Consider the following 27036-nt stretch of genomic DNA (forward strand, 5'->3'; position numbering starts at 1 on the left):
GGTGCTTCCCACCCACAACTCGCCACAGGCTGCTGGCTCTGGGCAACCACTCAGGGAGCCTCCTGGAGCTTGAGCTTCAGTGCCGAGGAGACAAGACGTCAAGCTCTGTCCCATCTGCTTCCTCGGGGGCCCAGCCCTTGAGCACCGCGTGGCCTGCTCCAGGCAGGCTGAGGGTGCTGGGAAAAGATGGAACTGTGAGTCCTGGGTGCACAGGTAAGGGGCCGGCGGGTCCGGAGCACAGGTGGGCCCCACTGATTTCTTATCCTTGAATCACGGACTGCAGGGATTTTTAGGAAAATAAAAATGCAGTTTATAAATGCTTTTTATACCAGTGTGCCCTTAGGGAAGGGATATTTTTCTTTCAAAAAACAAACAAACCTCTTTTTTTAGGTGCAATATAGAGCTGGGAGAAGTTTTTTTAAAATAATCATTTCTAAACACGTTTTTCATTTTAAGCTCATCTAGCTTCGTCGTGTTTGGTTTTGATGAGAATGAAAGGTCTGACCTGCATTTGGTAATTGTTTTACCTAGAGGCTGGACTTGTGGTCAAAAGACAGACAAGATGAACCAAGAAATAGTTTAGAAATCAAGGAAGGGGATGAAAGGGAAGAGAAAGAGGCAGTTATGCAGGGAGGTAGCTGGCCAGGCTTCCTAGTTTTACTGGGTTTAAACCTTCCCAGGTCTCCCCATTGTATTCGGAGTAAGCCCCAGCTCTGACCCGCACAGGCCCTGCAGGAGGGTCTGGCCGGCACTGCCCGCTCCTCTTGTATTCTTCTCCCTGCCTTCATTATGTTCCAGCAGCTGACCCTCAGTTCCCTCAAACAGGCCAAGCTCCTGCCTGCCCCGGGGCCTTCCATCCATGTCAGCGGCTCCTTCCGCTTGGAGCTATAGAGCCCATTCCCCACCTGCCCCTGACTGGCCCCTGGTTATCCATTTCTGTGTCACCTTCTCAAACACCACCCAGTCTAAAGGAGCTGCCCAGTCATGCCCTATCGCAACACCTCTTTTTAATTTTCAGCCTAATGCTTGCCGCTACCTGGTAATTTGCTGTTCTGTTTATTTATTATCTTTCTCACTGCACCCATCCAATGAAAATTTAAGTTCTATGAGAGAAGGAGTATTTTCTGCCTTCTTCCTTGCTGTGTTCCTAGAACTCAGAGTAGTACTTGGCCCATAGTAGGTGCTCAATAAATAGCTGTTAAATGAATAAACGGCTAGAAGGATGGGTAGATAGGTAATAGATCACTGTCTGACACAGAGAAATATGTCTTGATAAGCCTTTCTTATCCTGTTACACATGAGAGGGTCAAGGAAGCCACATCTGGTCCTTCCTGCATCCTCTCAGGGTCTGGCCATTAAAGCTGGACCTCAGCTGAGGCCAGTGGGAAACAGTGCTACTCAGGGACAGTGGGAAGAAGGACCCGGGAGGAGGTTTGGGCAGTGCAGGAAAGAGGGTGTCTTCCCCCCACCTACCCCCGTCAGGCATGGAGATTTTAGTTTTGTACAAACTCTTACATCTCCACCCTCCCCTCGTATAAGCTCTGTGCTGGAGACATTCGAGGACAAGGGCATAGTTCTTGGCCTAGAGGAGCTTATGGAAGAAGAGATATCTAATCATGTGACTGCACTCTAAAGTCAGTATGATCACAGAGGCAGATGACGTGCTGCAGGGACTCAGGGGAGGGAGGGCATGTGAGGGAAAGCTGTACACAGGAGGTGACATTTGAGCCACATCTTCACTTACAAACGGGAATATGCCCCGACCTAGATGGACCAGGGGTAAGGACATACCAGCGGAGGGGGCTCTGGGGGTAGTGAGGTATGAATGAGGTGGGGCCTGCGGAAGGAACTGCAAGTATGGTTCACATTTGAGAGGCAGGCTGTGGACAGGCAGGAGATGAGGCTGTAGAGCTGGGCAGAGCCCAGATCAGGCTGGGCCTTGTGATTCATGCCAGAGAGGACAACAGGGCCATGTGATTCTGATTGATGGGCATTCCTATGGAAGCCGGATGGGAGGGGAGCCAGGCAGGGCAGGAAAGCTACCGTGATCGTCAGAGTGAAAGGTGAGGGAGTATAGACGAAGGCTGTGGGGAAGGGATGATTTACTGAAGCTTTAGTGATGAAATCAGTAGGATTTGAAGACTTAGATGCAGAGAATGGAAGAGAGAGAAATGTCTGCTTCCTTTTCTGGGCTTCTAGCCTGATTTGTGGTGAGGGTGGGAGGGAAGCAGTGCCACTCAAACCTAAAAACAGGCAAAGCGGAACGGGGTGTCTATGAAACATCTGTGGCTGGCTCACGGTAGGGGGAGGCCTGCAAGCACCAGTGCGTGGCAGCCGTTCTCAATGAATGTTTGTCGGATGAGTGAATTATCCTCCTGCTCCTTCCTACTGGGGAAGAGCTCTCCCTCAGATCGATCCTCTCATGGCACCCATTAGCATCCATCAATTCCAACGGAAGCGTTCTGAGATCCAAGCTGGAGGAATCTTTCTGGACAGGAAAGCTGTCTTCTTTCTCCGCTCGCCCTAGAGAAAGGCAACTCTGAGGGGAGGTGGGACGGGCCATGTGAGCCTCCTGGCCCTTCACGTGGTCCCCAAAGGAGAGACTGCCTGTGTTGTGGCTTCCTCCTTCCTGCCCAGTGCGGTTACTTGTTGACGGCCTTGCAAGGAAGAGGCTGGAATGTGGCTGACTTGGCATTTCCCAGCCCCGCCCTCCCGCACAGCTGGCGGGGCCTGGACCCGACTCCAGATGGAGCTCAGTTGGTCTGCTTGGTTTGGCTAGTGCCTCCAGGCCTTCCCACCTCACCTTCTTTAAAACTGCTTGGGACAGCAGAACTGGGCCCAAGATCTTGGCCGAGGCGAGTTTCCTTGTGGTAAATGGAGCTGGCTCTCCAGCCGTGCATTGCAGCCAAGGCTGCAGAAGCAAAACTGAAAGTGCTGGAGAAGGGCGGCACCTGCCACCTCTCGATTTGGGAGAAGACCCTGGAGGCCGGTCCAGGGTGGGGCCGGGGCTCTAGTCGGTCTCCTCATCCCTGGAGGCAGGAGTCAACAGGACAGCCACCGACACAGCCCAGAGGCAGGGCAGGCACCAACATTTTACAGTATCTTTCCCACCATATCCAAGGAAACTTGGATGCTCTATAGCCCATTAGCTCTTTTAGTAGAAGTGAGACTTCACCCGCAGGGAGGCTCATAGCGTGGACCTGCGAGACCATTGCACCCAGTAATGCAGCGTCTCCAGCCCTTGCCTGAGGACCAGCTGTGAATTCCAGAAGTCCTGATCTCTGTTGGGGATTATGTGTGCAGGTGTGACAGCGAAGTTGGAAGTTCGATGCCAGTATAAGCCCAGAGCTGAGAGTGCAAGTTGCCAAAGTTTTTAAAGGATACTTCTAGAAAGCTCCAAGAGCTAGAGGGATCAGTGGGGTATGGCTTTGAGGGGAGGGGTAAATTGGGGGAGTCTTAACTATGACAGGAAGGGCTCCAGTCAAGACTGCTTGAGAGATTCCTGGAAACTCTCAGAGAGGCCCTCCTGCCCCACCCACTCAGCACTCTGCCGGGAAAGTCTTAGCATCTCCTTAGTTAACGGAGGGCTCTTGCCTCTCCTTTCACACGTGTCCACTGCTGGCTTGGGTAAACCGGGACTCCCGATGGAGTTCAGTCTTAACTAGATCTTACATGAAGCATGGTAGGTCTGGGACTTAAGGCTATTGTGAAGCCAAAATTTTGATTTACAGAGTTTTAAACCAGATGCCTTCAGGAGTTTTCTTTTCTTTTCTTTTTTCTTTTTCTTTTTTATTACGTTTTGTTGCTGTTCCGGAAACTACCCCTTAACCTCTTCCTGTTACTGTCTTTTGTCTCATCTTATCTTTCAGAAGGTTCATGCTTACACGTTCTTTTGGGACATGGTGACAGTCTCCTTCCCTCTAGATCAAGGGTTCTTTACCTGAGTCTATGATCTTAGATGAGGTTTAGGGGGACCTATAAACCCCTAAAATCTGCAGAGTTCTATGCGCGTGTGTATTTTCCTACAGAGAGGGACTACAGCTTGTTTAGGTTCTCGGAAGGGTCCATGGCCCTCCAGAGCTAAGAAATTCTCACTTTAAATTCATTTGGAGCTTGGCCTGGACAAAGCGTTGGGTTCCAAAGTGGGATCCTAGCACTGCCAGCTTCACACATAGACCTGGGCTCTGCTATGGGGGTGGGGTGGGCAGATGAGGGTTTCTGAAGGTCACAGGAGTTCAGAGCAGAGAAAAGAGGACCCTCAGGTTGCACAGAGCAGGCTGCGGGCTATGTCAGTCCTGGAGAGATCCAGAGGCCCCGCTCGGAGGGGCTTCTCTGACCTCTCCTGGAGAAGGGTCCTTGGAGCCTCCAGGGGTTGGGTCAGGAGAGGAACGGGGGAGGCCAGCAGTTGGAAGTGGTGGCTCCTCTGGGCTTGAGGTCCTGCTGGGAGAAAGGAGGTCAGGGACATGGTTCTCCGGACAAGGGAGGTAGGGCAGGAAGGGAGAGTCGAAGAAAACGAGGGGAAAGGGAGCAGGGGCCAAGTGGCAGTCACTCTCCACATGGGAGGAAACTCTTAAAGGTTGTGAAGTAGGGAGAAGAGAGGCTTCTTGCTGCAAACTAACCCCAAGGAAGGCAGGGGGCTCCATCAATGGGGGGTGCTGAGAACTGGCAGGAGCCCCAGGAACATGTGTTGGAGGCAGCGAGCCTCTCCTGGCAGGGCGGCAGGGTGAGATGACCTCATCCCTTCCCGTCTCAGCAACTGAGGCTTTATTATTCCAGTCTCTAGGTAGACATGACGCCATGCTGAGCCTAAAGGTTAGCTGCCTTTGCCTGGGACTCTCTTGGCCCCCTGACCGGAGGGGGCCTCCAGTAGAATTGCTGGAGCATCTCCCTTGGGGCTCCTCCCGGCTCTCCTCCACAGCTTGGGTCCTCCCTCAAGTTTAGGGGATGGCAGACAAACAGGGTACTCCTAGGGGGAGCTGGCCACCCTCCCTTCTGTGCCACGGGCATCCTGATAGCGAATTTTCTGCTGTCCACCTGGTATACCCTGCAGGAGCAGGCTTGAGAGTGAACGTTGCAGGTAAAATAGACAAAGCTAAAAGACACACAAATACCATGTACTGGCAGAGACAAAATTCTGAGTTCCACTTTGAATAACGCCATGCCTGTTTCAAAGACCTCCTGAGCCTGGTTTCCATGACAAACGAAGCAGATTCCCAAAGAGCCAGAGGCAGCCAGTCCCTCCCGCCTTCCTCAGGTCCTCCCTGCATTAAACCTGTCCAGATGAGGTCTCGCTGGCAGATCCACTAATTGCACTCTCTTGGAATCGGTCCAAGGTACCCAAGGGGGCCTGCCCAAGACTGCAATCCACTTAATGAGCCCTGGGCATTTAGCAGGTTTTTCTTGGTAATGAAACTTCTTTTTCCCTAAACGTCGAAGTCACCTGGGGGTAAGAAGAGGAGGGAGTTTGCTGGCTCGTTCATAGGAGCGGGGTCAGGGATGGCCTCTTCCCCTCTGGGAAACTTGGCAAACCCCAGAGAAGACCCCCAAGGCATTGGCCAATGCCTTGAATATTTTTCTTGCCAGGTACAGCTTGAGAATGTGCTGGCAGACCCTCAACCCCTGGTCTTAGATCCTTGTGGAGCAGCGGTCCCTCTATCCCGCTTCTTACGAATGGCGGTCACACAGCCTGTCCCAGTGCCTGGCGGACTGAGTCTCTGAATGGATGGAACACCCAAGCTCAGCCTTACTCCCCTACCCCGGGAACGTTGCCCAGGACGTTGAGCACAGGGCCTGGACCATGTTTGCTCAGTGCCAGCCTCTCAGGCAGGCGCTGTGGGACTCCTGTAACTCTACCTGGCTGGAGACCCTGGTCTTCCCTCTGCCATAGACCCACTGTTGGCTTTAAAGTTTGGAATATTAGCTAACACCCTGAATTCCTTTTGGGGAAGAGATGAGGCATAAGTAAGTAAAATGGATGGGTAGGTCGTGGGTACAGTCACACGTGCAGACGTTGTCACTGTGTGGTCACCGCCTACACGAGGTCATGTTAGACTGGCTGGACATCCAGACGCCAGAGGCTTTCTGGTTACTCTGGTCCAGCGCTTCTCAGCAGAATCCCCTGGGGGCTCTAGTTAACAGGTGGCTTCCTGGGCCCACCCCAGACTCCCCAACTTACAACTTCTCCATGGAGAGACTCACCTCTACTAGGTCGGGGACTTGCCGGTTTTAGAGCCTCTGTTTGTGTCCATCCCAACCGCCTTCTTCTCTCAATTCCTACTGCCCTCGGTACGCAACAGTGACAGAGCATGGGGACGTCATGCTTCGTGTTGAAGTGTCACCGCCTAGTTTCGCTGCTTCGCCCCTGTATCGCTGAGGCGGTGAGCCCGAGGCCAGGGCCCACGCCGCTCACGTCGGACGCCCTCCGTGGGCCCGGTGCTGAGCGTGCGGCACGTGCTCGGGGCTCCCTTTCCTGTGGTCGTGTACATGTTTGTGTGTGGAGACCTGCTCGTCTGGCAGCAAACGCTAGGCTGGGAGGATGACAATTCGGATCCCAGCCGTGGTTTTCTCAGGCGAATTAACTGCAGCCCGTAGGTCTCGAGCACTCGTATTATACAAGAAGATTCCTGGCTATGGTAGCAGGTAATGAGAGCCGCCTCCTCAGGGACCCCTGAGAAATGAACTATCCAGTCTTAAGGCTCAAGTTGGAGAGGATGGCTTGATTCCGCCACAGGCTGGGTGGGTCTGGGAGGTTTCTGGCTGGAGAAGCCATTTCTACCTGGTTCCCGGCAGCCCAGCGCTAGTGCCCTGACACCTGACATCTTCAGGATCCTGAGCCCTGTTTTCTGGGGTGGGGGTATCTGCCTGTGGCCAGGTTCTCAGAGCCAGACCCCAGCCACACCCTGGAGGAGCGAGTCGTGCATTGGTACTTCAGCCAGCTGGACAGCAACGGCAGCAATGACATTAACAAGCGAGAGATGAAGCCCTTCAAGCGCTACGTGAAGAAGAAAGCCAAGCCCAAGAAATGTGCCCGGCGCTTCACCGACTACTGTGACCTGAACAAGGACAAGGTCATCTCACTGCCTGAGCTGAAGGGCTGCCTGGGTGTGAGCAAAGACGGTGAGTGCTTGTCCCTGTGCTCCTGGCCTTCCAGCACTTGCCCCACTGGGCACAGGGACCAACAGATGGGATCCCCAGTTATTCATTTATGCAACTATTTCCTGGGAGTATGTTATGCTTCGTGCTAGATGCCTGATAAAATAGAGGAATTGAAGGACAAGGCCCCTATCCTTTCTCAGTCTAGAGGAGACAGATATTAAGGTGTGTACATTCATTGTGATAAGTGCTATGAGAATGTATTAGTGTAGGCCAGGTGCAGTGACAAGCAGACCCACACATGTAATGTCTCAACACAGTGGAAATTTGTTTGTTTTGCCCATGTAATAGTTCAACATGATTCCAGGTCAGAATGTGTGTGTGTGTGTGTGTGTGTGTGTGTGTGTAGAGGAAGGAAGGAGTGGGGATTGCTTCATTCAGTCACTCTAAGATCCAGGCTGAGAATGACTCTGCCATCTCATCATGTGGCTTCATCATGTGGTCACCCTGGGGATCGTCTTCATCCTTAGTCAGCCAGCTGGAGTGAAACATGGAGCAGTGCAGATGAGGGGGGGTTGCGGCGGGGCAGTTCTGGGTCAGCCTGTGACACAGTTACCTCTCATATTTCACTGGCTAGAACTCAGTCACTAGACCATGCTCAACAGCAAAGAAGGCTGGAAGCCCAGGAAGAGGAGGAGAGCGTGGATTCTGATCAACACCTAATTCTCTCTGTCACAGGCAAGCAAATGCTGAGTGTTGTAGGAATACACGTAGAGGCATCTAAATCAGCCCTGGGGCAGACAGCCTTAGAAAAAACGTTTCTGAAGGAACCAATGTCTAAACCAGGGGTCAGCAGACCCTGGCCGTGGGCCCCATCTATCCTATAGTCTGTTTTTACATGGCCTGTGGGCAAGAATGGTTTTTGTATTTTTAGAGGGATGTGTTTTTTAAAATGATGGAGAAATGACAGTGACTGCACATGGCCCACAAAGCCTAAAGTAGTTGCTCTTGAACCCTTCACAGGTAAGTGTGCCAACTCTGGTCTAAGCAATACCCGAGGGATGGGTAGGAGGTAGCGAAGCAGAGAGGTCAGGGGCGGGAAGAGTGTTCTCAGCTGAGGCAATTGAAGAGCAAAGCTGCAGCGGTGAAGAAACGGTTTTCGGTTTTCGAGGAAGTGAAAGATGCGAGCGTCTTTGAGGACAGCAGGAGAGGGGAGGTGGGGGAGGCCAGGTGAAAGATTGTTGACTTTGTGAGGTTAGTGGGAAGCGGCCGAAGGGGTTCAGCCTGAGAGACTATAGGATCAGTTTTGCTTTAAAATTATTCTGTCTGCAGTGTGAGAAATAGAATGGAGATGAGCAAGGCATAGTTCCCAACAGGAGGTTGTGGCATTGTCCAGGCAGTGGGGATGAAGAGAGAGGTAGAACTGCAGGACTTGGTGACTAAGTGGACATAAAGATGAAGGTTGATTTGGACGGCTGGAGGGTGGGTCCGTTCACTGAGGCGGGCAACACGGAAGGGGGAGCGGAGCGGGTGTGGGGGATGGATTGGGGAATGATGAGTATGGTTAGGACATGTCGAGCTGGATGCATCCCCAGAAAGAGTGGGTCCGTAATGCAGGTGAAGGGTCTGGGCTGAAGATACTGATTTGGGTGATGCTGACTTATTTGAAATGGATGCTTTGGAAAAGTCGAGATTGTTTAGGAGAAGACCTAAGGGCTGTTCCTTGTTCTAACCCTCGGTTGACAGTGTAAACCCAGAGGGCAGCACGGGCAGTGGCTGAGTTACCACGAGGCACCCAGTCTCAGGACCTGCCCCCTCCACTGCTGGGTTCTGGCCCTGCTTCTGGGGTGAGTGACCTCATCACTCTGGGTGCTGCTATCTGATGAGGATGCTTCTCTGTATTCCCACAGCACTCTGAGTCTCCAGGACGTAGGGCGTTGTCGTGGTTTAAACTCCGCCTCTGCCAGACTGGCTCTTTCACCACATTCAAACCACTCAACCATCTGGGCTTGAGTTTCTTCATCTGTAAAATGGGAACAGCCATAGTATTCATCTCACAGGGCCCTTGTGCTGATTCAGTGGGACAATAAGTCAGAGCATTTATCATAGTGCTTCAGATGCTGAAAAAACTCAATAGAATTTCAATGTTACTATTCTTCAGAGAATTATTGCCTCTGTCCGTAATACTTATCATGATGTATTGCAGTTTACTTTTCTGATTCACCCTCGAAGCCATGGACTGTATCTTTTCAATTCCTAACCTCTAGCACAGTGAGTAGCACCTAGTAGCAATCCATTAGATCCTTGTCAAATGAGTGAATGAATGAATGAGGGGGTTGCCCCTTGTGGTGACACCATGCTTTGACACATTTGGAATCTGTGCATTTCACAGAGCACAGGCAGAGTGCCAATATTGGAAAGAGACCACCTGGGGTTAGTGTAGACACCTGGCCACCCAAGAGCATGTCTGCTCTGAGCAGGGGTGGAATCAGAGGTCCGCAGTGACTCTGTTCTCGGTCCTGGCCCTATGCTTGTAGTTCTGGTCTGTGCAGCACATGGGCCCAAGGGAGGCTGCGTGTGGAGACCTTGGGTCCACAGAGCTTGGGGAGGCTCCTCAACCTTCCTTGGAAGCCTTGCTGGGCACCAGATGTCTGCCAATCCCAGCTGATGCACAGGAGCTGAAGGGAACCCCCAGCTCTGCCTCTTACTAGCTCTGTAATTTTTGGCAAGTTACCTAACTTTTCTGAGCCTCGGTTTCCTTTATACAAAATGGAGATATTATCTACCTCATAGATTTGGTGTGTAGATTTAACAAGATGGTGCATGTGGAGAACTTTGCCCAGTAGCTGGTTTGTGGTAAATGTACAAAAGCAAATTAGTAGTAGTAGAGGAACACACCCATGAGCTGAAGTCAGTGTCCCTTGGTCGCTCTGCTCTGGGGACCAGCAGAAAGCCACTTGGGTAGATGGCATGTAGGGAATGGAGCCCATGCCTTGGTCATCTGGTATCACGCGGTGCCCTCTGGTGGGCTGAGAGGGGCTTGCATGCCAGGTAGGGGGAGAAAGGGGGTCAGGGGAGGACACGGTGTGTGAGGGACCTAATTTTTTGGGAATGCCTCCTGGACACAGGTATTTTTAGCAACCAGACTCTTCACTGGGGAGGTGAATTCTCTATAGCGTGAAAAGGCCAGACATTCTGAGGGCTGGGGCTTGTTTCTTAACTGGTCCTTCCCAGTTTATAAAGCAGCTTCATCAGGATCACTGTCACCATCCTGTGAGGCACGCAGGGTGGAGACTAGTTCCTCCATTTTTAAATAATGCCAACTCTCGCTTTGAATTGCCCGAGGATGCTGCCAGGTTCCCCTTGGTGGTTAGAGGATGGTCCTGGAAGCAGAGAGCCAGGTCTGAGTTTGCTTCGCTACATAAAAGCTATGCCATCTCTAAGCCTCGGTTTCATCATCCTAAAATGCGGATAATTTGATCATTTTATAACTCTCATAGAAAGTTGCTCTGAGGATTCAGTGACATGACTTAGGTAAAGGGATTAGCGTAGTAAGCCTTCACGAGGGAAAGCTGGTTACTGCCGGCTGTACGTTATCTTTCCCGAGTCTCAGCTTGGGGGCAGGGACTGCGGTCGGCCCCTCTGCATATGCTTAGATCTTTTTGCTTATCATTGAGAGAAGCAGCTGCTGGATGGAACAGATTACTTTGGGATTTGGAGCCAGGCAACCTGGCTCTGTCACTTTCCAGCTGCCTATCTTTACAAGTTTGTTTCCTCATCTGTAAACTTGGATATACCAATATCTACTCTGCACTCTGCGCCCCCGCCTCCCACTCCCACACCCTTGTTCTGTCTCTCGTTCTCAGGCCTCAAGGAAAGTTAGCCTAACTGGGGGCACATTGAGCTGTGGGTTCACGTCGATTCCACAACACTTTATACTCCTCGAAAACCTTTATCCACCTCCATGAATTCAATCTTCAAGGCAGTCCTGTGGGAGAGACAGAGCAGAAGAAGGAAGAAGTACAGCTGTGATCCTAATTTCCATTCTTTAAACCAACCCAGAGGGGTTAAGGGGCATGCACAAAGTGACACAGCCTCTAGGGGTCACCTGGAACTAGCCCAGCTCTTGGTGTGCTTGCCTCCCAGCTCCCCCTTTAGAGGATCTGGGACCTGCAGGAGCCTCGCTGTGGGGTGGATTAGGTGTTAGCAGAACATGCCTTGGTTAAGTCACTCGACTGCTCTGAGCCTCGGTTTCCAGATTTGTCACATAAAGGGGCCGCACCAGAGGATCACTAAGATTCTTTCCACCTCTGACATTCTGTGACTTGGAGAACCAGGACCCAAGAAGCTTATGCAAATGCCCATCAGCACCAAAGCCCTTCTTAGCTAATAGCTGAGGGGATTCCATAGAGGTACCTTAGTGGGGTCCTGGCCTTGTGGAAGAGGGACTTTTTAAAAGGTGATGCCAGTAATGGGTTCACCCGGACCAAAAAAAAAAAAGGGCCACTGACACCCACAGAACAGGAAGCATGACCATACAACCTCTGGCTCTTCCCCAAGTGCACTCTTCATACTAGAGGTTAGAGGGGACAGGGACCCAGGTATAGAAGAAACTGCCAGCACTCTGGGTCGAGGCCGCTCGAGTGTCATATGTTCCTATTTGTTGCAGGTGGTAGTCTTGGAAGCTTTTCCAAGGGAAAACGAGCAGGCACAAACCCATTCAGTAAGTTGCCTTCTTTCTGGGGTCCCATCGTTGGGACCCCTCATGCAGCTTTAGTAGTGCAGCGGGAGTGGAGGGATTGGCCAAGTTATCTAGCCTTCAATTTTCACATTTTTTTCCTGAGGACACAAAAGAAAGATTGGTTAGTGCTATGAGGATCCTGCCATCCCCACCTGTAAACAAGCACCTGCCACTTCTGCCCCAGGTTGACAGGCTGGCACCTGGGAGAAGTATGGTTTGTGCAGAGTGCACACCCTCAATGTGCTTACGAGGCAAAGCCTAGTTCTCTGAAATGCCAGACTTGTCCCGGTTGCCTTTGAGATGCCTCCTGTGGTAAAGGAGAGGCTGGTGAAACGTGGGTTTACCTGCAAGTCTAGGCCAACTGTGTCTGGCCCAGACCCATGGCTAACAGCAGGTGGAAAAGGCCGCTCTTTTGGGGAAATAGATAAATGTAGTTGGATTTTTTCATAAACCCAACTCTAACTTCTTCTCGCTTATGTACCTTCCCTTCTCAGTAGGACGCCTCGTCTAAGGAGCAGAAAACCAAAGGGCAGGTGGAAAGACCAGGGAGGCAGGACAGATCATCAGACACCTGAGCTACATTGCCCACGGCCCAGCCACATCCCACGTAACATAAGTGAAGCCCACCGTGTTTGCACTTTTAATAAGTCTTATTTGTGTGTTTTCTTCTTTTTGGTTTCATTTGTAAACACCAATATCTAATACCACAGTGGGAAAAGGAAAGGGAAGAAAGACTGTTTATTCTCTTTTATTGTAAGTTTTTGGATCTGCTACTGACACCTTTTAGGTTTTTTTGTGGGGGAGGGTGTTGTTGGGACTGAGAAGAAAGAGATTTATATACTGTACATAAATATATATGTAAATTGTATAGTTCTTTTGTACAGGCGTCAGCATTTCTGTTTGTTTATTCCCTTCCCTCTCCCTGCTCTGGGTTGCGGGAGCTCTGGAGAGATGGCCCAGCTTTCTAGAAACCAGGACTCTACCCCCACCCCACCTGCATGTTGTTTGGAAACTGCCCCCTGGGTGCGTATGCAGGGGAGTCCCGCGATTATATTGCGGACCTCCTCAGTCCCTTTCTAGCGGGAGGAGGGCGTTGTCCCACAGCACAGCCATCGAGGCTGGCGAGCCACATAATAGTTGACTTTCTCGAGGGAGGCTGGGTTGGGGAGAGATGGGAGGTGCCCTGGAGGGAGGGCAGAAGCCAGCTCAGGCACCGGCTCTTCCACGCCCACGTGTTCCTGTTATGCAGACTCCACAGCGGCCCGGGAACGGTGGGTACACTGGTCTCCTAGTGACCCACTGAGCAGCTATCTTCAGAGGATTTGCGTTAGGTCAGTTGAAACATTTTCACTCACATTAGCATCTACTCCGTGTAAAGCATGAGAGGGGTGGCAAAGAAGAGAAAAGCACACCATGGGGCCTTTTACTTAGTAGATGTTTGATTAAGCAGCAGAGGGAAGAGGACAGAAAGCAGTATTGGTGAGTGTAGCACCCACAGGAAGGCTCCTCACCTGCAGACCACAGGTGAAGCTTCCGAGTCTCCTCTCAAGGCCGCCAGGTCAGACCGGGCTTCACTCCACATCCCCCCTCCTCATGTCCCCTCGCCACTGCCATCCTTTGTGGGAGGAACTGGGTTGGTAGCCTCGTTGGTAACTGAATGGTTATATTGTGTCGCCCAGTACTGAGGCTGTTCCTGTTCCTTTGGACGCTAAGTGCTTCCAGGCTTGAGGCTACTTCCAGAGCAACCCTGACCTTGGGCCTCCTATTTCTGCCTCCTGGGAAATGCAGGCGTAGTAACCCAGCTAGGGGAAAATCCTGGCCCAGCTTTCCACAGATGTTTTGCCAGGGTTCCAGTGGGGGCCGCCCAACCTTTGGGTCAGATGCACAGCTTCCTCTGCCCAGGTGACCATGTCCATTCAGACAGAGAACAACTGACACTTAGAGCCTCTTCCCACGAGCAGCCGTGGCAGCAGCGAGGGAGGGTGAGTACCCCAGGACTGTGCCCTTGTCGGATTGCTCTTGGGAATCTGGCCTCGCCTCGTGTCTCGTCCTAGTATTCCCTTAGGGGCAGCCACCTTGTGGATCATGTATCTCGTCTTGGTCTGGAAAGCTTTGGCATTGTAAGCATAGGCCCCTCAAGGCCCAGCTCAGGGGAAGACCCCTCAGGGAGAAGCACAGCCCTTCTGGGACTTGATCTGAAGATTCTTGCTGTTCCAGCAAAAGTCCTAGAGCCTGTCTCGGAGAGGACCAGAGGCCCCGTACCCACAGGGTAAGGTGGAGGGGAGCCTTCACCCATGTGCCTGGCCTGGAGAACCGGGAAAACTGGAGCTGGATGGGCCTTCTAGGAGAGCCCAGCCCCCTTTTATAGCCTGGAGGGAGCACGTCAACACGGAGAAGTGGACTCTGCCACAGGCATCTTCGTGCTCGTGTGTGTAGGCTGTGTTGTGTGGTTTTCCTTTGTGAGGAGGGGGGCGGGGAAGACTATTTGTAGCTTGTTTTATAAAAAATAAAAATGGGTAAACCTTGGTGGCTGTTGCCTCTTTGTTTGGGTGGCTTCCTCTGAAGCTTTTCGGAAAGACTTCATTTCCTAAAAGGTTTGGTTGTTTCCTCTGCCACAGGTGCCTTCCACTCTCATCCCTGGGAAGTCCGAGTTGCTGGACAAGAAGGGAACCCAAAGGTGGCCACGAGGTGGCACTGTGCTTTGCTGTGAGGACATTGAGTGATGCCCCTTGGGCCTTGCCTACAAAGTTTGTGCCCTCTTTGTAATGCTCGCTCTTACCTCCACCCATGCAGCTGTCCCCACCGTCACTGGAATGTCGCTGGCAGCACTTTGGGGGCAGGATGCGGGGAGGGGGGTTGCTGTGAAGAGCCCATCCCATTGCTTCAGGCTGGTGGGAATGGGCGCAATGGCCACAAGACCCAGATCACAAAAGCCAGGCTGGGAAGCAGCTGTAGACAGGGAGCAGACGCCCCATGGGGTTCATGCCATCTGTGCCCCAGTCTGTGGCGTGCATGTTCAGGCCGAGGCTGCTGGTCTGATTCTCAGACCCGGAGGACTTCGGGTGAGGACTGGCAGCAGACGAGAGGCTCTAGAGTTTCTCCAGTGCTCCTGGCACCTTTTCTTTTTGCCCCTTTTCTCTATACACAGCTGTCCCAGGAAATGGCTTCTTCACCACCCACTGAGAACCTGCCCACATTCCTTTTGCCACACTTTGACCCCTTGTCATTTGCAGGTGAACAGAAGGTGATTCCCCTTGAAGAATTCTCCCCCATCCCTTTCTTCAGCTAAGCTTTCCTGGGAAAAGGTCTAAGCCCTTGAATGTGGTCACGTACGTCCCTCCTCCAGTGCTGACACTCTGTCTGCTGTGTCACAGGCCCCGTCATATTTAATACTCACCACAGCCCAGCGAGACAGGCACCCCATTCACACGTGTGGATTCAAACTCAGGAGTTCAGTGACTTGCTGGGTGTACCCAGCTGAGAAAGGCAGAGCCAGGAATCACCCTCAGATTTTCTGAGTCCATGCCCAGAACTCCACCAACTCCCCCCGCCCCCCACCAGCTGCCTTCCTTGTGGGGCTAGAACAGCAACCTTCTCCCTCCTGTCCAGCTTGGACCTCGGGTGCTTGCATTCAGCTGTGAGTACCTTTTTTCTCTGAGCAGTTTAGGGTCTTACTAAAAGCCACTAATTTGCAGAGCGGCCTATCGTAGGCTTTAGGGATTTAGGGAAGACAGATGAGGGAGGCATTGACCCATACACGACCTCATCAGGAGACCTGGGGTTGACTTGGCCTCCAGCAAAGAGACCCAGGCCGGTGTGGGAAGGGGGCAGGTCTGAGCTCACTCTTGACCACAGGGCAGCCTGCAGCCCATTTGGCTTTCCTCTGCTTTCTCCAAAAAAAAAATCTGGTTTCTCCACAGCAAGACCAAGAGTCAAGTCATCCTGTTTTTCCTTCACCAAGAGGTTCCTGAGCCATGCTTACTTAGCCTCTGTGTGGAGGGGAAGACTGGGGATATTTTCAGTCCGGATGTCACGAGATAACCACTTCTGGGGCTAGGCATCTTATCATGGCCCCTATGATGCTATCAGAGGAGGGGCCTCCAGGCTGGTACCCTTCCCTGCTTCCCAAGAGGATCTGGGTAAGATGGGAAGCTGGCAGCACCTACCCCCTGGGAGAAAACACTCGGAGAGACCCAGGCTGGTCACCTGGCCATTTACTCCTAAGTTCCTGAATGACCCACAAGGCTACAGGTGTGCCTGCCTAGGAGGTTGATCTTCCCAGGCACCCTGATCTTCTGGTCTGTGGTATTTGGCTTTTCCCCCATTGCATAGGTGAGGGCAGACAAAACGTGACCCTTTTCATGCAGTGCCACCAAATCAAGCTCTCAGTGCTAGGGCTTGGATTACCATTCTTCTTTGCGTGACTTTCATGAATTGATTCGGAAAAGGGTCATGACCTTGGTGATATGCCTGCCTACTAAATGCCCGTGCTGAGTACAGGGCACAGGTATCTCTTGTTATTTCTCGTCAACTCTGGGCGAGCACTCTGGCCTCAGCCAATACCTCGTCAACACAGCCTTGGGCCTCCTGTCCGCACCACCCCTTTTTTCTTTAACAAGGTGCTTTCTTTAAACAAGGTGGAGGTCCGTTTGCCTGGTGTCTTCCTAGCCAAATCTTTGACGCTGGCCGATGGTCCATGATCCTGTACGTGGCGCCCCTGACCAGGGCAGCCCCGGTCGTTCGTACGGGTGATGCGGGAATGCTTGGGTGTGGTCTCTCCACAGATGGAGGGCGCACTGCTGAAGGGCTCAGGGGCATCGGTCGGGAGAGACCAGGACACACCGTGGTAACACACACCCTCTCAACCTCAGCGGTTTCCATCGCAGTTCTTACTCCAGCAACACACCATCACATGCCAGGAGGGGGCGCTCCTCTTCGTTGTCCTCGCTCAGGGGTCCAGGCTAAGGGAGGCTCCGCCTTCCATGATTATGGAGGCCAAAAAAAAAAAAAAAAAAGAACATGGCTAATTGCACTCTGTTTCTTAACGCTTCCATCTGGAAGTGATCTCTGTTACTTTGCCTACATGTCAATGGCCGAAGCACATCCCACGGGCCCACCTAACTCAAAGGCAGCTGGTTAAGTACCCAGAAGTAGAATATTTGGTGAGCAACTCTGGTGACTACGACGACGTAGATTATCTTTGTGTTTTCTTTCCCACGTTGATTGCGAATTTGCAATTTTTACAGTGTCAAAGAACAAAAAAGACTTGCTTCTCCCAGTCTACGCGGTGCATTTTATGTACATCGCTTCTGACAAATCTATCATATTTATGAAAATTACTGTCCTTCCCTCCCTGCTTCCCTCTCCCCTTCCCTCAGTAAGGAGGAGGGTGACTAGACCTGCCTTCCTATGGACTCCCAGCCCCTGCCTGAAGCTATAGCTAAGGTAACTGACGCCTTGCAGTAACTGGCCACGTCCCCAGCACTTGAGAGCTTGCGAGCTTGGCGATCTTGGCCCAGTGACTCTGGGTGAAGATAGCTGGATGAGGAATCTCAGCACCCTGGGTGCTCAATATGAAACTTTCCCTCTGCGGTCAGTATCAGCTGTGCTCGGCTGCATCTTCCCTCCACTGTGTGGTGCATCCTTTATGACAACTTGGGCCGGTCCCATAGCTTCCTATTGACTTCAGTTATTTACAAGCTCAGTTCCATCCAATGACAAAACCTCGATCTCCAGCTCGACCGAGATTCCGCGCCCCCCTGCTTCCCTGGTACAAGTGAGCTGGCACCCTGACTGCTTGGAGGAGGACAGGGGAGCTCGGGTCAATGCCTCCTCCACTATATCAAACAAGACTCAGCTCTTCTGAGGTGATGGGGTAGGGAGGAGGGAAGGGAAATCACAAGGGTCTCTAACAGACAACAGTTGTGGCCCTCTTCATTTGTTGTGTAAGCTTCTCAGATTCGTGCTGGCTTGCCCACTCTGCTGCGGGTGCCCAAATGCTGGCTCATGTGGCGTCCTAGGGTGGGGCCACCCCTCTGCACAGGGCCTTTCTGTGAGGAGTCCAGCTCTGGCTTGACCTCTTTCATACTTCCCCACACAAATATACCCCACATCCACTTTGTTCTAAGGACCCTGCCTTTGGTTTTGTGCCTGTAATATGGTTCATGCCTGGCTCCCTGCTGGGGTGCCCATTCGCACATGGGAAACACACACATCCTTGCCATACTTAGTGCCGAGATGCGAGGTGATCCTCAGTGTCGCCTGTCTTGGCTCTGCGTCTCTCTTGCCTCTCTCCTTCCTTGCTTCGCGAGGTAGAAGAGACTGATCAGCAAGTCTGCAGCATCACAGATGTCCAGTAGGGAAACAAGATGCCGGTCCTGCGGCCAGCCTAAATTTCTAGGAGCATTTCTCTCAAAGTCTCCTTGCTTTTTCAGCTTCAAGGAGAAGAGTAAACAATCCAGTAATTCTTGCCTCTCTCCCTCCTATCTTTTCCCCAGCCTTCTTTTATAGATGGGGGCGGAGCTGGGTGGCTAGTTGCAGAGCTATGTCAAGTATCTTGCCATCGTTGGGGAAGATGTCAGGCCTCGTCTGTTGTTCTTTAGAATCTGAAATACTTAACATCTCTTTTTTCTTATTTTTGAGCCCTAATAACTTATTCCAGGGAAATGGGAAATATTCCCCTCAAACTCCTGTTATGGTGGGATTAGTGACAGATGCAAGAGAACTTGATCCCAGAGAGAATCCCCCAGTGGCACCAACCCCAGGCCCAGGGACCTCCAGGCTTCTATCATCTCAGGACTCTGTTGAGCCTGCTGCCCTAGAAAACTCCGTTCTTGGGGCATCTACCCCAAGATGGTCAGACAGGACCCCTGAAGACCCACTCATCTCCACTCCTTACACAGGCCTCTGTGCTGTGTAAACACGTCTTCTAAATCCCCACGGGTGGCCCATTTCCATTACTACTTAACCCCTTGCAATGCTGGCACGTGGAAGGAGTTGGGTCTTTTCAAGGGCACTACTTTTAGAGATGTGACGCGTAACTGCAAATGGAAACCTCAATCTTTTTAGGTCCCTCATTCTCCCCACTACCCCGTGTGTAGCAATCCTTCCCTACAGGCATACCCCCTCCCTGTTAAAGACAGAAGTCTGCTTCCTGAAGGCTCACGCTTGAGACCCAGGTAGAGCTTTGCTGGGCTGAGATGACTCCAGAACGCGTGGTCTAACCCTCTTGAACATAGTTCCCTTCAAAATCCTCGATAGGTGTGGAATGGACTGAGTGGAGACCAGGACCCTGCAGAGCCCAGAGCAAGACTGTTGGCTTGGGGGCAGGGGGGCCAGGGAAGCTCTGCAGCATTCTCTTTGGGAGGGTGGTGGTGAGTCAGCAGGAGATGGTGAGGAGACCAGCTGAGATGACAGAGTTGGAGTCTGGGTGGACCGAGCCATCTGGTATGGTTAATTTCCCAGGTGTCTCAGAAAGAGTCTTGGACGTGGAGTCAAAAGATCAGCTTCTCATCTTGGTTCAGCCACTGAACTGTCTTTGGCTTTGGGTAGCTCTCTTTGCCTTTCACAGTCCTGTCTGGGCTCTTTGCTCTACTGCACACAGGTCAGCAGGTCTTGCACGGAAGGAAGCTGGTGTGTTTCAGGGGAGGGGGAGGCACGCACGGAAAAGGAAAGGGTCCAGACATGCTAAGGGGCCAATAGAGAATGGGAAGATGCAGCAAATACACCTTTAGGAAGTGGGACAGGTTGTAGACAGCCTCCTTGGAGGGGATTCACTTTATGGGGCTATGATTAGTGCTAAAGGAAGAAGGAAATGGGAAGATGAGATGTGTATGCTTTAGAGAGGAAATAAGATGAGGACAGAAGATGAATAAAAAGATGTGCAGGGGGCGAAAAGAGAAAGGCAGGAAGTAATCAGGGGAGTGGCAGAGAGAGTGCTAAGGAAGCATCACGTTTGATGAAGAAAAGTCATGATGGGCTGCCTCCAGGGGAAAAATACGACGGAGGGAGGGAAGTGTGTGTGTACGTGTGTGTGTGGGGGGGTAGGGGGATGGGTGGAGAATAAAAGGCATGGGCGTGTGGATGGAAGAGAGGTTGGGAAGAATGAGACATCTCAAGCTGGAAAAGCAAACTAGAAATAGGCTGAGGTGTTGCTGCAAGGCTGTTTGGTATCTGAGGTTTTCATATTTTTGACTGGAAAGCTGTGCAGGCCAGCGAGTGGGCTATTTTTGGTTCAGAATGATGTTCAGGAGAATTGCGACTGCACTCGAAATTTGCTGCTAGATTGTCACAGTCTCAGACTCCAGCTTAGGTCTCTACTGAGTCCTGGACACTTCCATTTGGGTGTCCCACAGACTCCCCAAAACTCAATATGCCTAAAGCTGGACACGTCATCTTCACCCACCTCTTCGTTTCATCGCCAGGTCCCATAACCCCCCTTCCAATTCCCTCTCCCCTGTGCCCTTCTCTCCACTCCCACTGCCACCACCCCGTCCGCTTCCTACAATACTCAACAGTTATAAATGGCCTTTGGTCTCCACTCCGTCCACTCCCCACCTTCACCATCTTCCACAGTGCAGACAGCTCCTGCTTAAAGCCCTTCGGCAGGGGGTGGGGGAGCAACACCGAATGGTGTAACTCCCATCGCCAATTCACACGCTGAAGCCCTAACTTCCAACGTGACTGTGTTTTGAGATGGGCCCTTTCAGGAGGTTATGGTTAAATGAGGTTATGAGTGTGAGCCCCGATCCAATAGAACCGGTGTCCTTATAAGAAAAGGAAGAGACACCAGAGAGCTTTCTCTGTGCATAGTGAAGACACAGCGGGACGGTCACCATCTCAAGGCAGGAAGAGAGGCCAAACCCGAAACCAGCCCTGATGGCACTTCGATCATGAACCTCTAGCTTCCAGAACTGTGAGAATATAAATTTTTGTTGTTTAAACCACCCAGTCTGTGTTATTTTGTTATGGCAGCCTGAGAAGACTAATATCGTAGCTTCCAGGGTAAATACAATTGCCTGTGTTTAGCCCACAGACTGAACTTCTTGATCTGGTCCTGATCTTCGACCACTCCTCCCATACACACTTTCCTGCAAAATACACACATTTCATTGCTGTGATATTGACACACTTCAGCGGTGTACGTCCAGTTAAACCCTACTACTTGTACATTCAGTGCACTCTTCAAGTCATATATATTTTATCAATTTGGGCCAAATGCCGGTCGATGCCTTTCGTACTTCCTCCCGGAACAATAACAACATCAATTATAACATAAGTGGTTACAAATCTAGGCAGCGTGATGCATATATTGCATCAGTTATATATATTAACCCCCTAAAACTCTAAAGTAGATAATAATATCTTAATTATGCAGTTGAGTGAAAAATACATGACTTCAGAACCTTAGGTGACATAGTAAAGGTCACTCTGCTAGTAATAAGACAGCAAGACTTGAACCCAGGTCTTTACAAATAAAACACTCTATGCTCTCAATCACTTCTCCATACAACATTGCTAAACAGCCTAGAATGCGCACCCTCATCTGTCTTCCTCCTATAAGTAATTGCGCTTGATCCTTCAAAACTTAGCTCACCCTGTCTGAATTTCAGTGTTTCCTCTCAAATGCTCCCAAACCACCCTGTTCTTAACTCAGCTATAGCTCTGAGCTTTCAGGAGGGATATAGTGAAAATTGTGGAGTCTCTATTTTAGGGTCTTTTCTGAATTTATCACTGGGGAGCAGTCACCTAAAATCTTCCAATTGGCAAAAAGATTTTCTTTTTGTTTGATTTTTTTTTTTAAATAAAGAACTAAGATTAAAACAAATAGACCACAATAGCAATAATTATTCTTCTGGCAAATGTTTAAAACTCTTATCCAAGCATCACTTCCTTTTAGAAAGAATCTCTAACTTCTTTGTTCATTATATACTACTTCAGAATCCAATGCTGCTTGCTGCTTCAGGCTCCTGACAGCCTGCCCATACATCCATCCTAGCACATATTTCTACATCTATTATAATCATTAATTCTCACATCTGTTTCTTCTACTAGACTGGAGTCACTGCCTTATAAATCTTAGAATACCTTGCAAACCTGAATGAGGGCAGTTATCATAAAATATTTAAAGGATGTATGAGATGTGCTGAAAAGTTGATATGGGAAGAATTATGCAACCAGTACATTTAAATATAAAATTGGATATACAAATAGAAAGACGAGGCTGTGTTTACGGAGCAGTATTGGTATCTGCATATTTGAGCATGTAATGAGATGTGCAAGATGAGAAAGAATGAGATGGTAGAGCATCATGGTTTGGAACACTGGTTCTCACACATGAGCATCTATCAGATTCACTTGGAGGGCTTGTTAAACACAGTTTACTGGGACCAGTGCCCAGTGGTCTGAAGTCTGGGGTGGGGCCCGAGAATTTGCATTTATAATAAATTCCCAGGTGATGCTGATGTTGCTCATCTGGGGACTATACTTTGAGAATCATTGGTTTAGAGTTTGGTTTTTAATGTCAGATGGATCCAAACATACATTCTTGTGCTGCTAAGAAGTAGTCGTGTGGCTCTGGGAAAATCACTTTCCTGCCTGATTCTTAGTTTCTTCATCTGTAAAATGGAGATAATGATCCTTTCTCACAGAGTGCCCATAGTATTTCAGTGAGACAAGGGTAATGTACTCAGCACAGTGCCTGCTACAAAGCTGGGGCTCACTCTCTGTGATTCATCCATCTCTTCTTTCTCTGCATCATCAATGAACTTTGGTGCTGAGAGGAATCTGGAAAATCACCTGCTCCAATGTTTATATATGAAAAATCCAATTCCTCAGTAAGTTAAGTGGCCTTCTCCAGATCAGACACCCAGCTTGTCGTAGAACTAGAATTAGAATCCACTTAGCTTGAACCTTAATTTCGTATTCTTGATAACATTTAATTTGCTACATCTAAAGAGGGGTATGACATATGTGAATGAAAAAGTCCATTAAATGTGGAAGGACAGTGTCTACTGTGATGTTGAATAGTGCATCATGTCAGAATCTAAAACATGAGATGTTTAGGTAAAGGTAGAATGGAATCTATTTGCTGAGACAGTGAAATGAGGTGGAAATAGCATGATGAGATGTACATTCCATTGCAAAAAGGTGTGATGAGGGGCTGTATTGTGGGGAGATAACTGCTCGAGGAGAAGCTAAGGGTGATGGGACAACTTAATGTCAGTAGCAAAGCCTTTTGGTATAGCAGGGCAGGGAGGGACAGCAGTTTGGCTCTGACTGCAACATCGGTCCCTTCTTCTACCCATAGAGGAAGCTGTTTGCTTATTAAAGATGGAGACAAGGGTGCGTAGATCTTTACCAATTATCGTTTTGGTTTCTTTGGATAAAAATCCAGAAGTGCAATTGCTGGGTATATTCATGGCAGCACAATTTACAATAGCCAAGATAGGGAAGCAACCTAAATACCCATCAACAGATGATTGGATAAAGAAGTTATGGTTCATATATACAATGGAATATTACTCAGCCATTAAAAAAAAATGAAATCCTACCATTTGCAATGACATGGATATACCTAGAGATTATTGTGCTGAGTGAAATAAGTCAGACAGAGAAAGAGAAATACCATATCAGTTCACTTATATGAGGAATCTAAGGAACAAAAAGAATAAACTAATAAAAAACAGACTCACAAATATAGAGGATAATCTGGTGATGGCCAGAGGAGAGGGAGGTTGGGCTGCTGGGAGAAAGGGGCGAAGGGTTAAGGAAGTACAAATCAGTAGTTGATAGATGGTCATAGGGATGGAGAGCATGGCACAGGGAATGCAGTCAGCGTTAATGTAATGGCTAGCTGTAGAGCCAGCGGAGAGAAAGAGCAATCAGGGGGATCATTGAATAAACTACATAAATGTCTAACCAACGTAACTATATACTTGAAACTAATAATAAAATAAAATTTAAAAAAATTAAAAAAAAATATGGAGGACAAGAGGGCCAGTTGCTAGGGGCTTCACCTGCCTTCCCTCCTGGATCCCGGCCACCTCCTAGAGGCCCTCTCACCAGCTTTACCGGCCTCCTGGGAGTCTCATTCTTTATTCCGGTGTTTGTCATGGGAGGCTATGATATTCTGGAAAGAGCTTAGATTTGGAATCAGAAGATTTGTTTTTGTGTCCTGCCTCTTACTCTTGTGTGCTTCTGGGAAATTGTTTAACCTTTTGAAACTTCATTGAAATAACAAAACACATGTATATGAAAGGCTATTTGTAAACCATAAAACTCCACACAGTTATAGGTCAGGTTGGTCCTGGCCACTGATATTAAAATTATTTATCTCTAAGCATAGAAAGGTAGTGGTAGAGGCACACATTCATAAATAATCCACCCTTTTGTAGAATAGAGTGGTCGCTGGACGTGCCTGCAACCTGGACTACATTTCCCAGTCTCCTTTGCATGTGGGTGAGTTGAAGCTTTTACTAATGGAACATGAACAAAAGTGATAAGTATCACTTCAGAAGCAAGGCAGTTACAAGTGTGTGCCTTCTTTGATTTTCTTCCCACCTGAGTGTGGATGAAGAGGACTCCAAGGTCTCAGAGAGTGGCAGAACCACAAAATGGAAGGAAACCGAGCTTCTGAATCACGATGTGGAAGAAAGCCACCTGCCGACGGGAAACATCCTCACTGGATTATTACATGGGTGAGAAACAAACTTTCCTTTTGCTAAGCCATGGAGATACTATTTATTCCAGCGGCTAACCTTACTCCAAGCGATAAATGAGACAGGGGGCTGGGAAGGTTGTAGCTCAGTCAGTAAAAAGTGCCACAAATGAACATGTGCACGATGGCTGGCGAGGTCTTTTTAACACTAATGCACAGGCCAGAGGGCCAAGAAATTGCAAAAGGACTTCTTCAGTGTTGTCTGATGAGGTTGACAGGCAGTTTGATCACACACACACACACACACACACACACACACACACACACCCATGCCACTTTTGTATATATATTCTAGAATCCCAGTGTTAAAGCCAGAAGTAATGGGCTTCAGAGGCCACCTATTAAAACCTTATTTGTAGTTTAGGAAACTGATCCAGAGAGGAGCTGGACCGGCTCAAGGACACAGAACTAGTCAGTGGTGGCATCTAGATTAGGACACAGTTCCTGTCTTCAACCCTCTTTCTTATTCTCTGTGGTTCATCCCGGCTTCTCTTTTGACAAAAACCTAATATTTGAATAACGCAGAAATGACTTAAAATGGGAGGACATATGGGTACAAACGGACTTCATGATTTTGTATCTACTGTTTAATCGGCTGAAGGGCATTTTTCATTTTCAACTTAGTGGCTGGCAAAAAACTCAACAAGCTTTTTAGCCAAACCCTTCTCCCTGCCTGCTTTTTGGTGTTGTTTTGTGCCTATTGAACTCTATGCTCCAGCCATGCAACTGCTGTTAGTCCACGACTATGCCACATCTTGTTTCTCTCCGCCACATGCCTTTGAGCACGCTGTTGCTTTTTGTCTGTCCTTCAGGGTAAATCACGATTTATTCTTCCTTTAAGACCCTTCTTAAATGTTACATTCTCCTTGACGTCTTTCCCAGTTCCAGGCTGTTAGCCTTTCTTTCCTTTGTGTTCCCATGGTTTATGCCTCTCAGAGTGCTCATGACATAGAACTCTAATTATTATTTGCACCTTGGTGGCCCAACACTTAGCTTTCAGAGAGAGCAACAGAATATACAGTGTGCTTGCCACCCTCCCCTCCTTACCTGAGTTGTTTGAACCAGGAGTGGACACCTGACACAAAGTAAGCAGTCCACAGGCACCCCAACCACCATGACACAGCCTTCTACAAAGGATTCCACCTTTTAGGAATGGCCCTTTAAGGATGGAAAATTGACCCCATTCTCCTCATTCAGAATTTGCACTCAGGCCAAAAAAGGGGATGTTCAAGTTAGTGGTGTGGGGAATGGAGCTCTGAGGTCTTGACATAGCATCAGGGCTGGTTGCTGTGCTGGACCAGGTATAAGACAAGCAAAGCAGAGGAAGCACCTTGGAAGGGAGAGGAAGGGGAAAAGGCCCAGAGGGAGAAGGAAGCAAGGACGGGGGACGCTACATGGTTTGGGGAGGTGGAGAGTGGCCTTAGTTCCTGAGGGTTTTCAGGTTCCTGTGGGCTGCTCTGCCTCTTGTCTTCGGTTCCAGAGATCCCCCGCCAGGCCTTGCAGTACAGCCTCCCTCCATTTCTTGAACTAGTTTAATGAGTTTCTGTTTCTCGTAACAACAAGAGCCTTGGTTAAAAGCAGTTTACCTCTCCCGCTGGACTGTTAGTTTCTCGAGGTTAGAAATTTTATCTTACTCTTCCTGTATCACTAGAATGTAGCTCAATGCATAGAGGTGTTCAAATTACATTTGTTGAATGAATGATCACTAAACAAATGAACGAATATGCCTATTGGTCATAGATACAGGGTACTGTTTGCCTAGCTGGAATTCTGCCCCAGTATGCCTTTCTAGTACAAAAACCTCTCTTTTCTTTAATCATCGCAGCTCTATTGCTTATGTCCTTCAGTGCCTTAAAGTCCAGATTTTGACAATTTCAGGAGTTTCCCTGAAGTACCTTCTGCTTTAAAAATACTGGTTCTGGCGCACTGGCATCTCAGGAGACAATAGCTACAAATAGGAGATACAAATACGAGACAACACCTTCGCCTCAACCGCATCTGCTCCAGAAGAAACCCGAGGTGGCCCCTGGACCTTCTCCTGAAGAAACATGGGCAGAAGCAAGCTGTATTTAGAGAGATATAAGTATAGCTTTATTTTTTTTTAAAAACCAACCCAACATTTCCACTGGCAACTGTCAACATATCTTATGACATGAGCACTGTTTCTTTTTTAGTTATTTTTTTCTTATAAAAGGTGTTTAAAACTAAACAGGTGTTTTTTTAATTTCTTTTTTTTTCCCCCTTAAAAAATTCACTTATGTCAATGCAGAAAGCCTGAAGATCTGTGGGCAGTTTTGTGGTGATTTCACATGTGTGTTGTGTGTGTGTGTGTCGTGTGTGTGTGTGTGTGTGTGTGTGTGTGTGTGTGTTTTAAAGCCAGGTCCCTTCAAAATTTGTTGGGAAAAGGTCTGTAGGGCATGATCATCTTTTTCTATAAACCCAAGTTCCATGGGATTATGGCAACTAAAATTCCTCCTACTGGGGC

General features: G+C 49.4%; 1 protein-coding gene across 1 annotated transcript in view; it reads left to right on the top strand.

The window, feature by feature from the left end:
* Positions 1–12644, top strand: part of SMOC1 (SPARC related modular calcium binding 1) — a 77486-nt gene extending 64842 nt beyond the window's left edge. Inside the window, exons 11-12 of the mRNA XM_025049101.1 lie at positions 6872–7116; positions 12331–12644. Of these exons, the coding sequence (XP_024904869.1) occupies positions 6872–7116; positions 12331–12344 (259 nt within the window). The 3' untranslated portion in view covers positions 12345–12644. The remainder of the gene's footprint in view (positions 1–6871; positions 7117–12330) is intronic.
* Positions 12645–27036: the final 14392 nt, after the last annotated feature.

This window comes from Pteropus alecto, unplaced genomic scaffold (genome assembly GCF_000325575.1).
Source record: "Pteropus alecto unplaced genomic scaffold, ASM32557v1 scaffold276, whole genome shotgun sequence".
Lineage (NCBI taxonomy): Eukaryota > Metazoa > Chordata > Mammalia > Chiroptera > Pteropodidae > Pteropus > Pteropus alecto.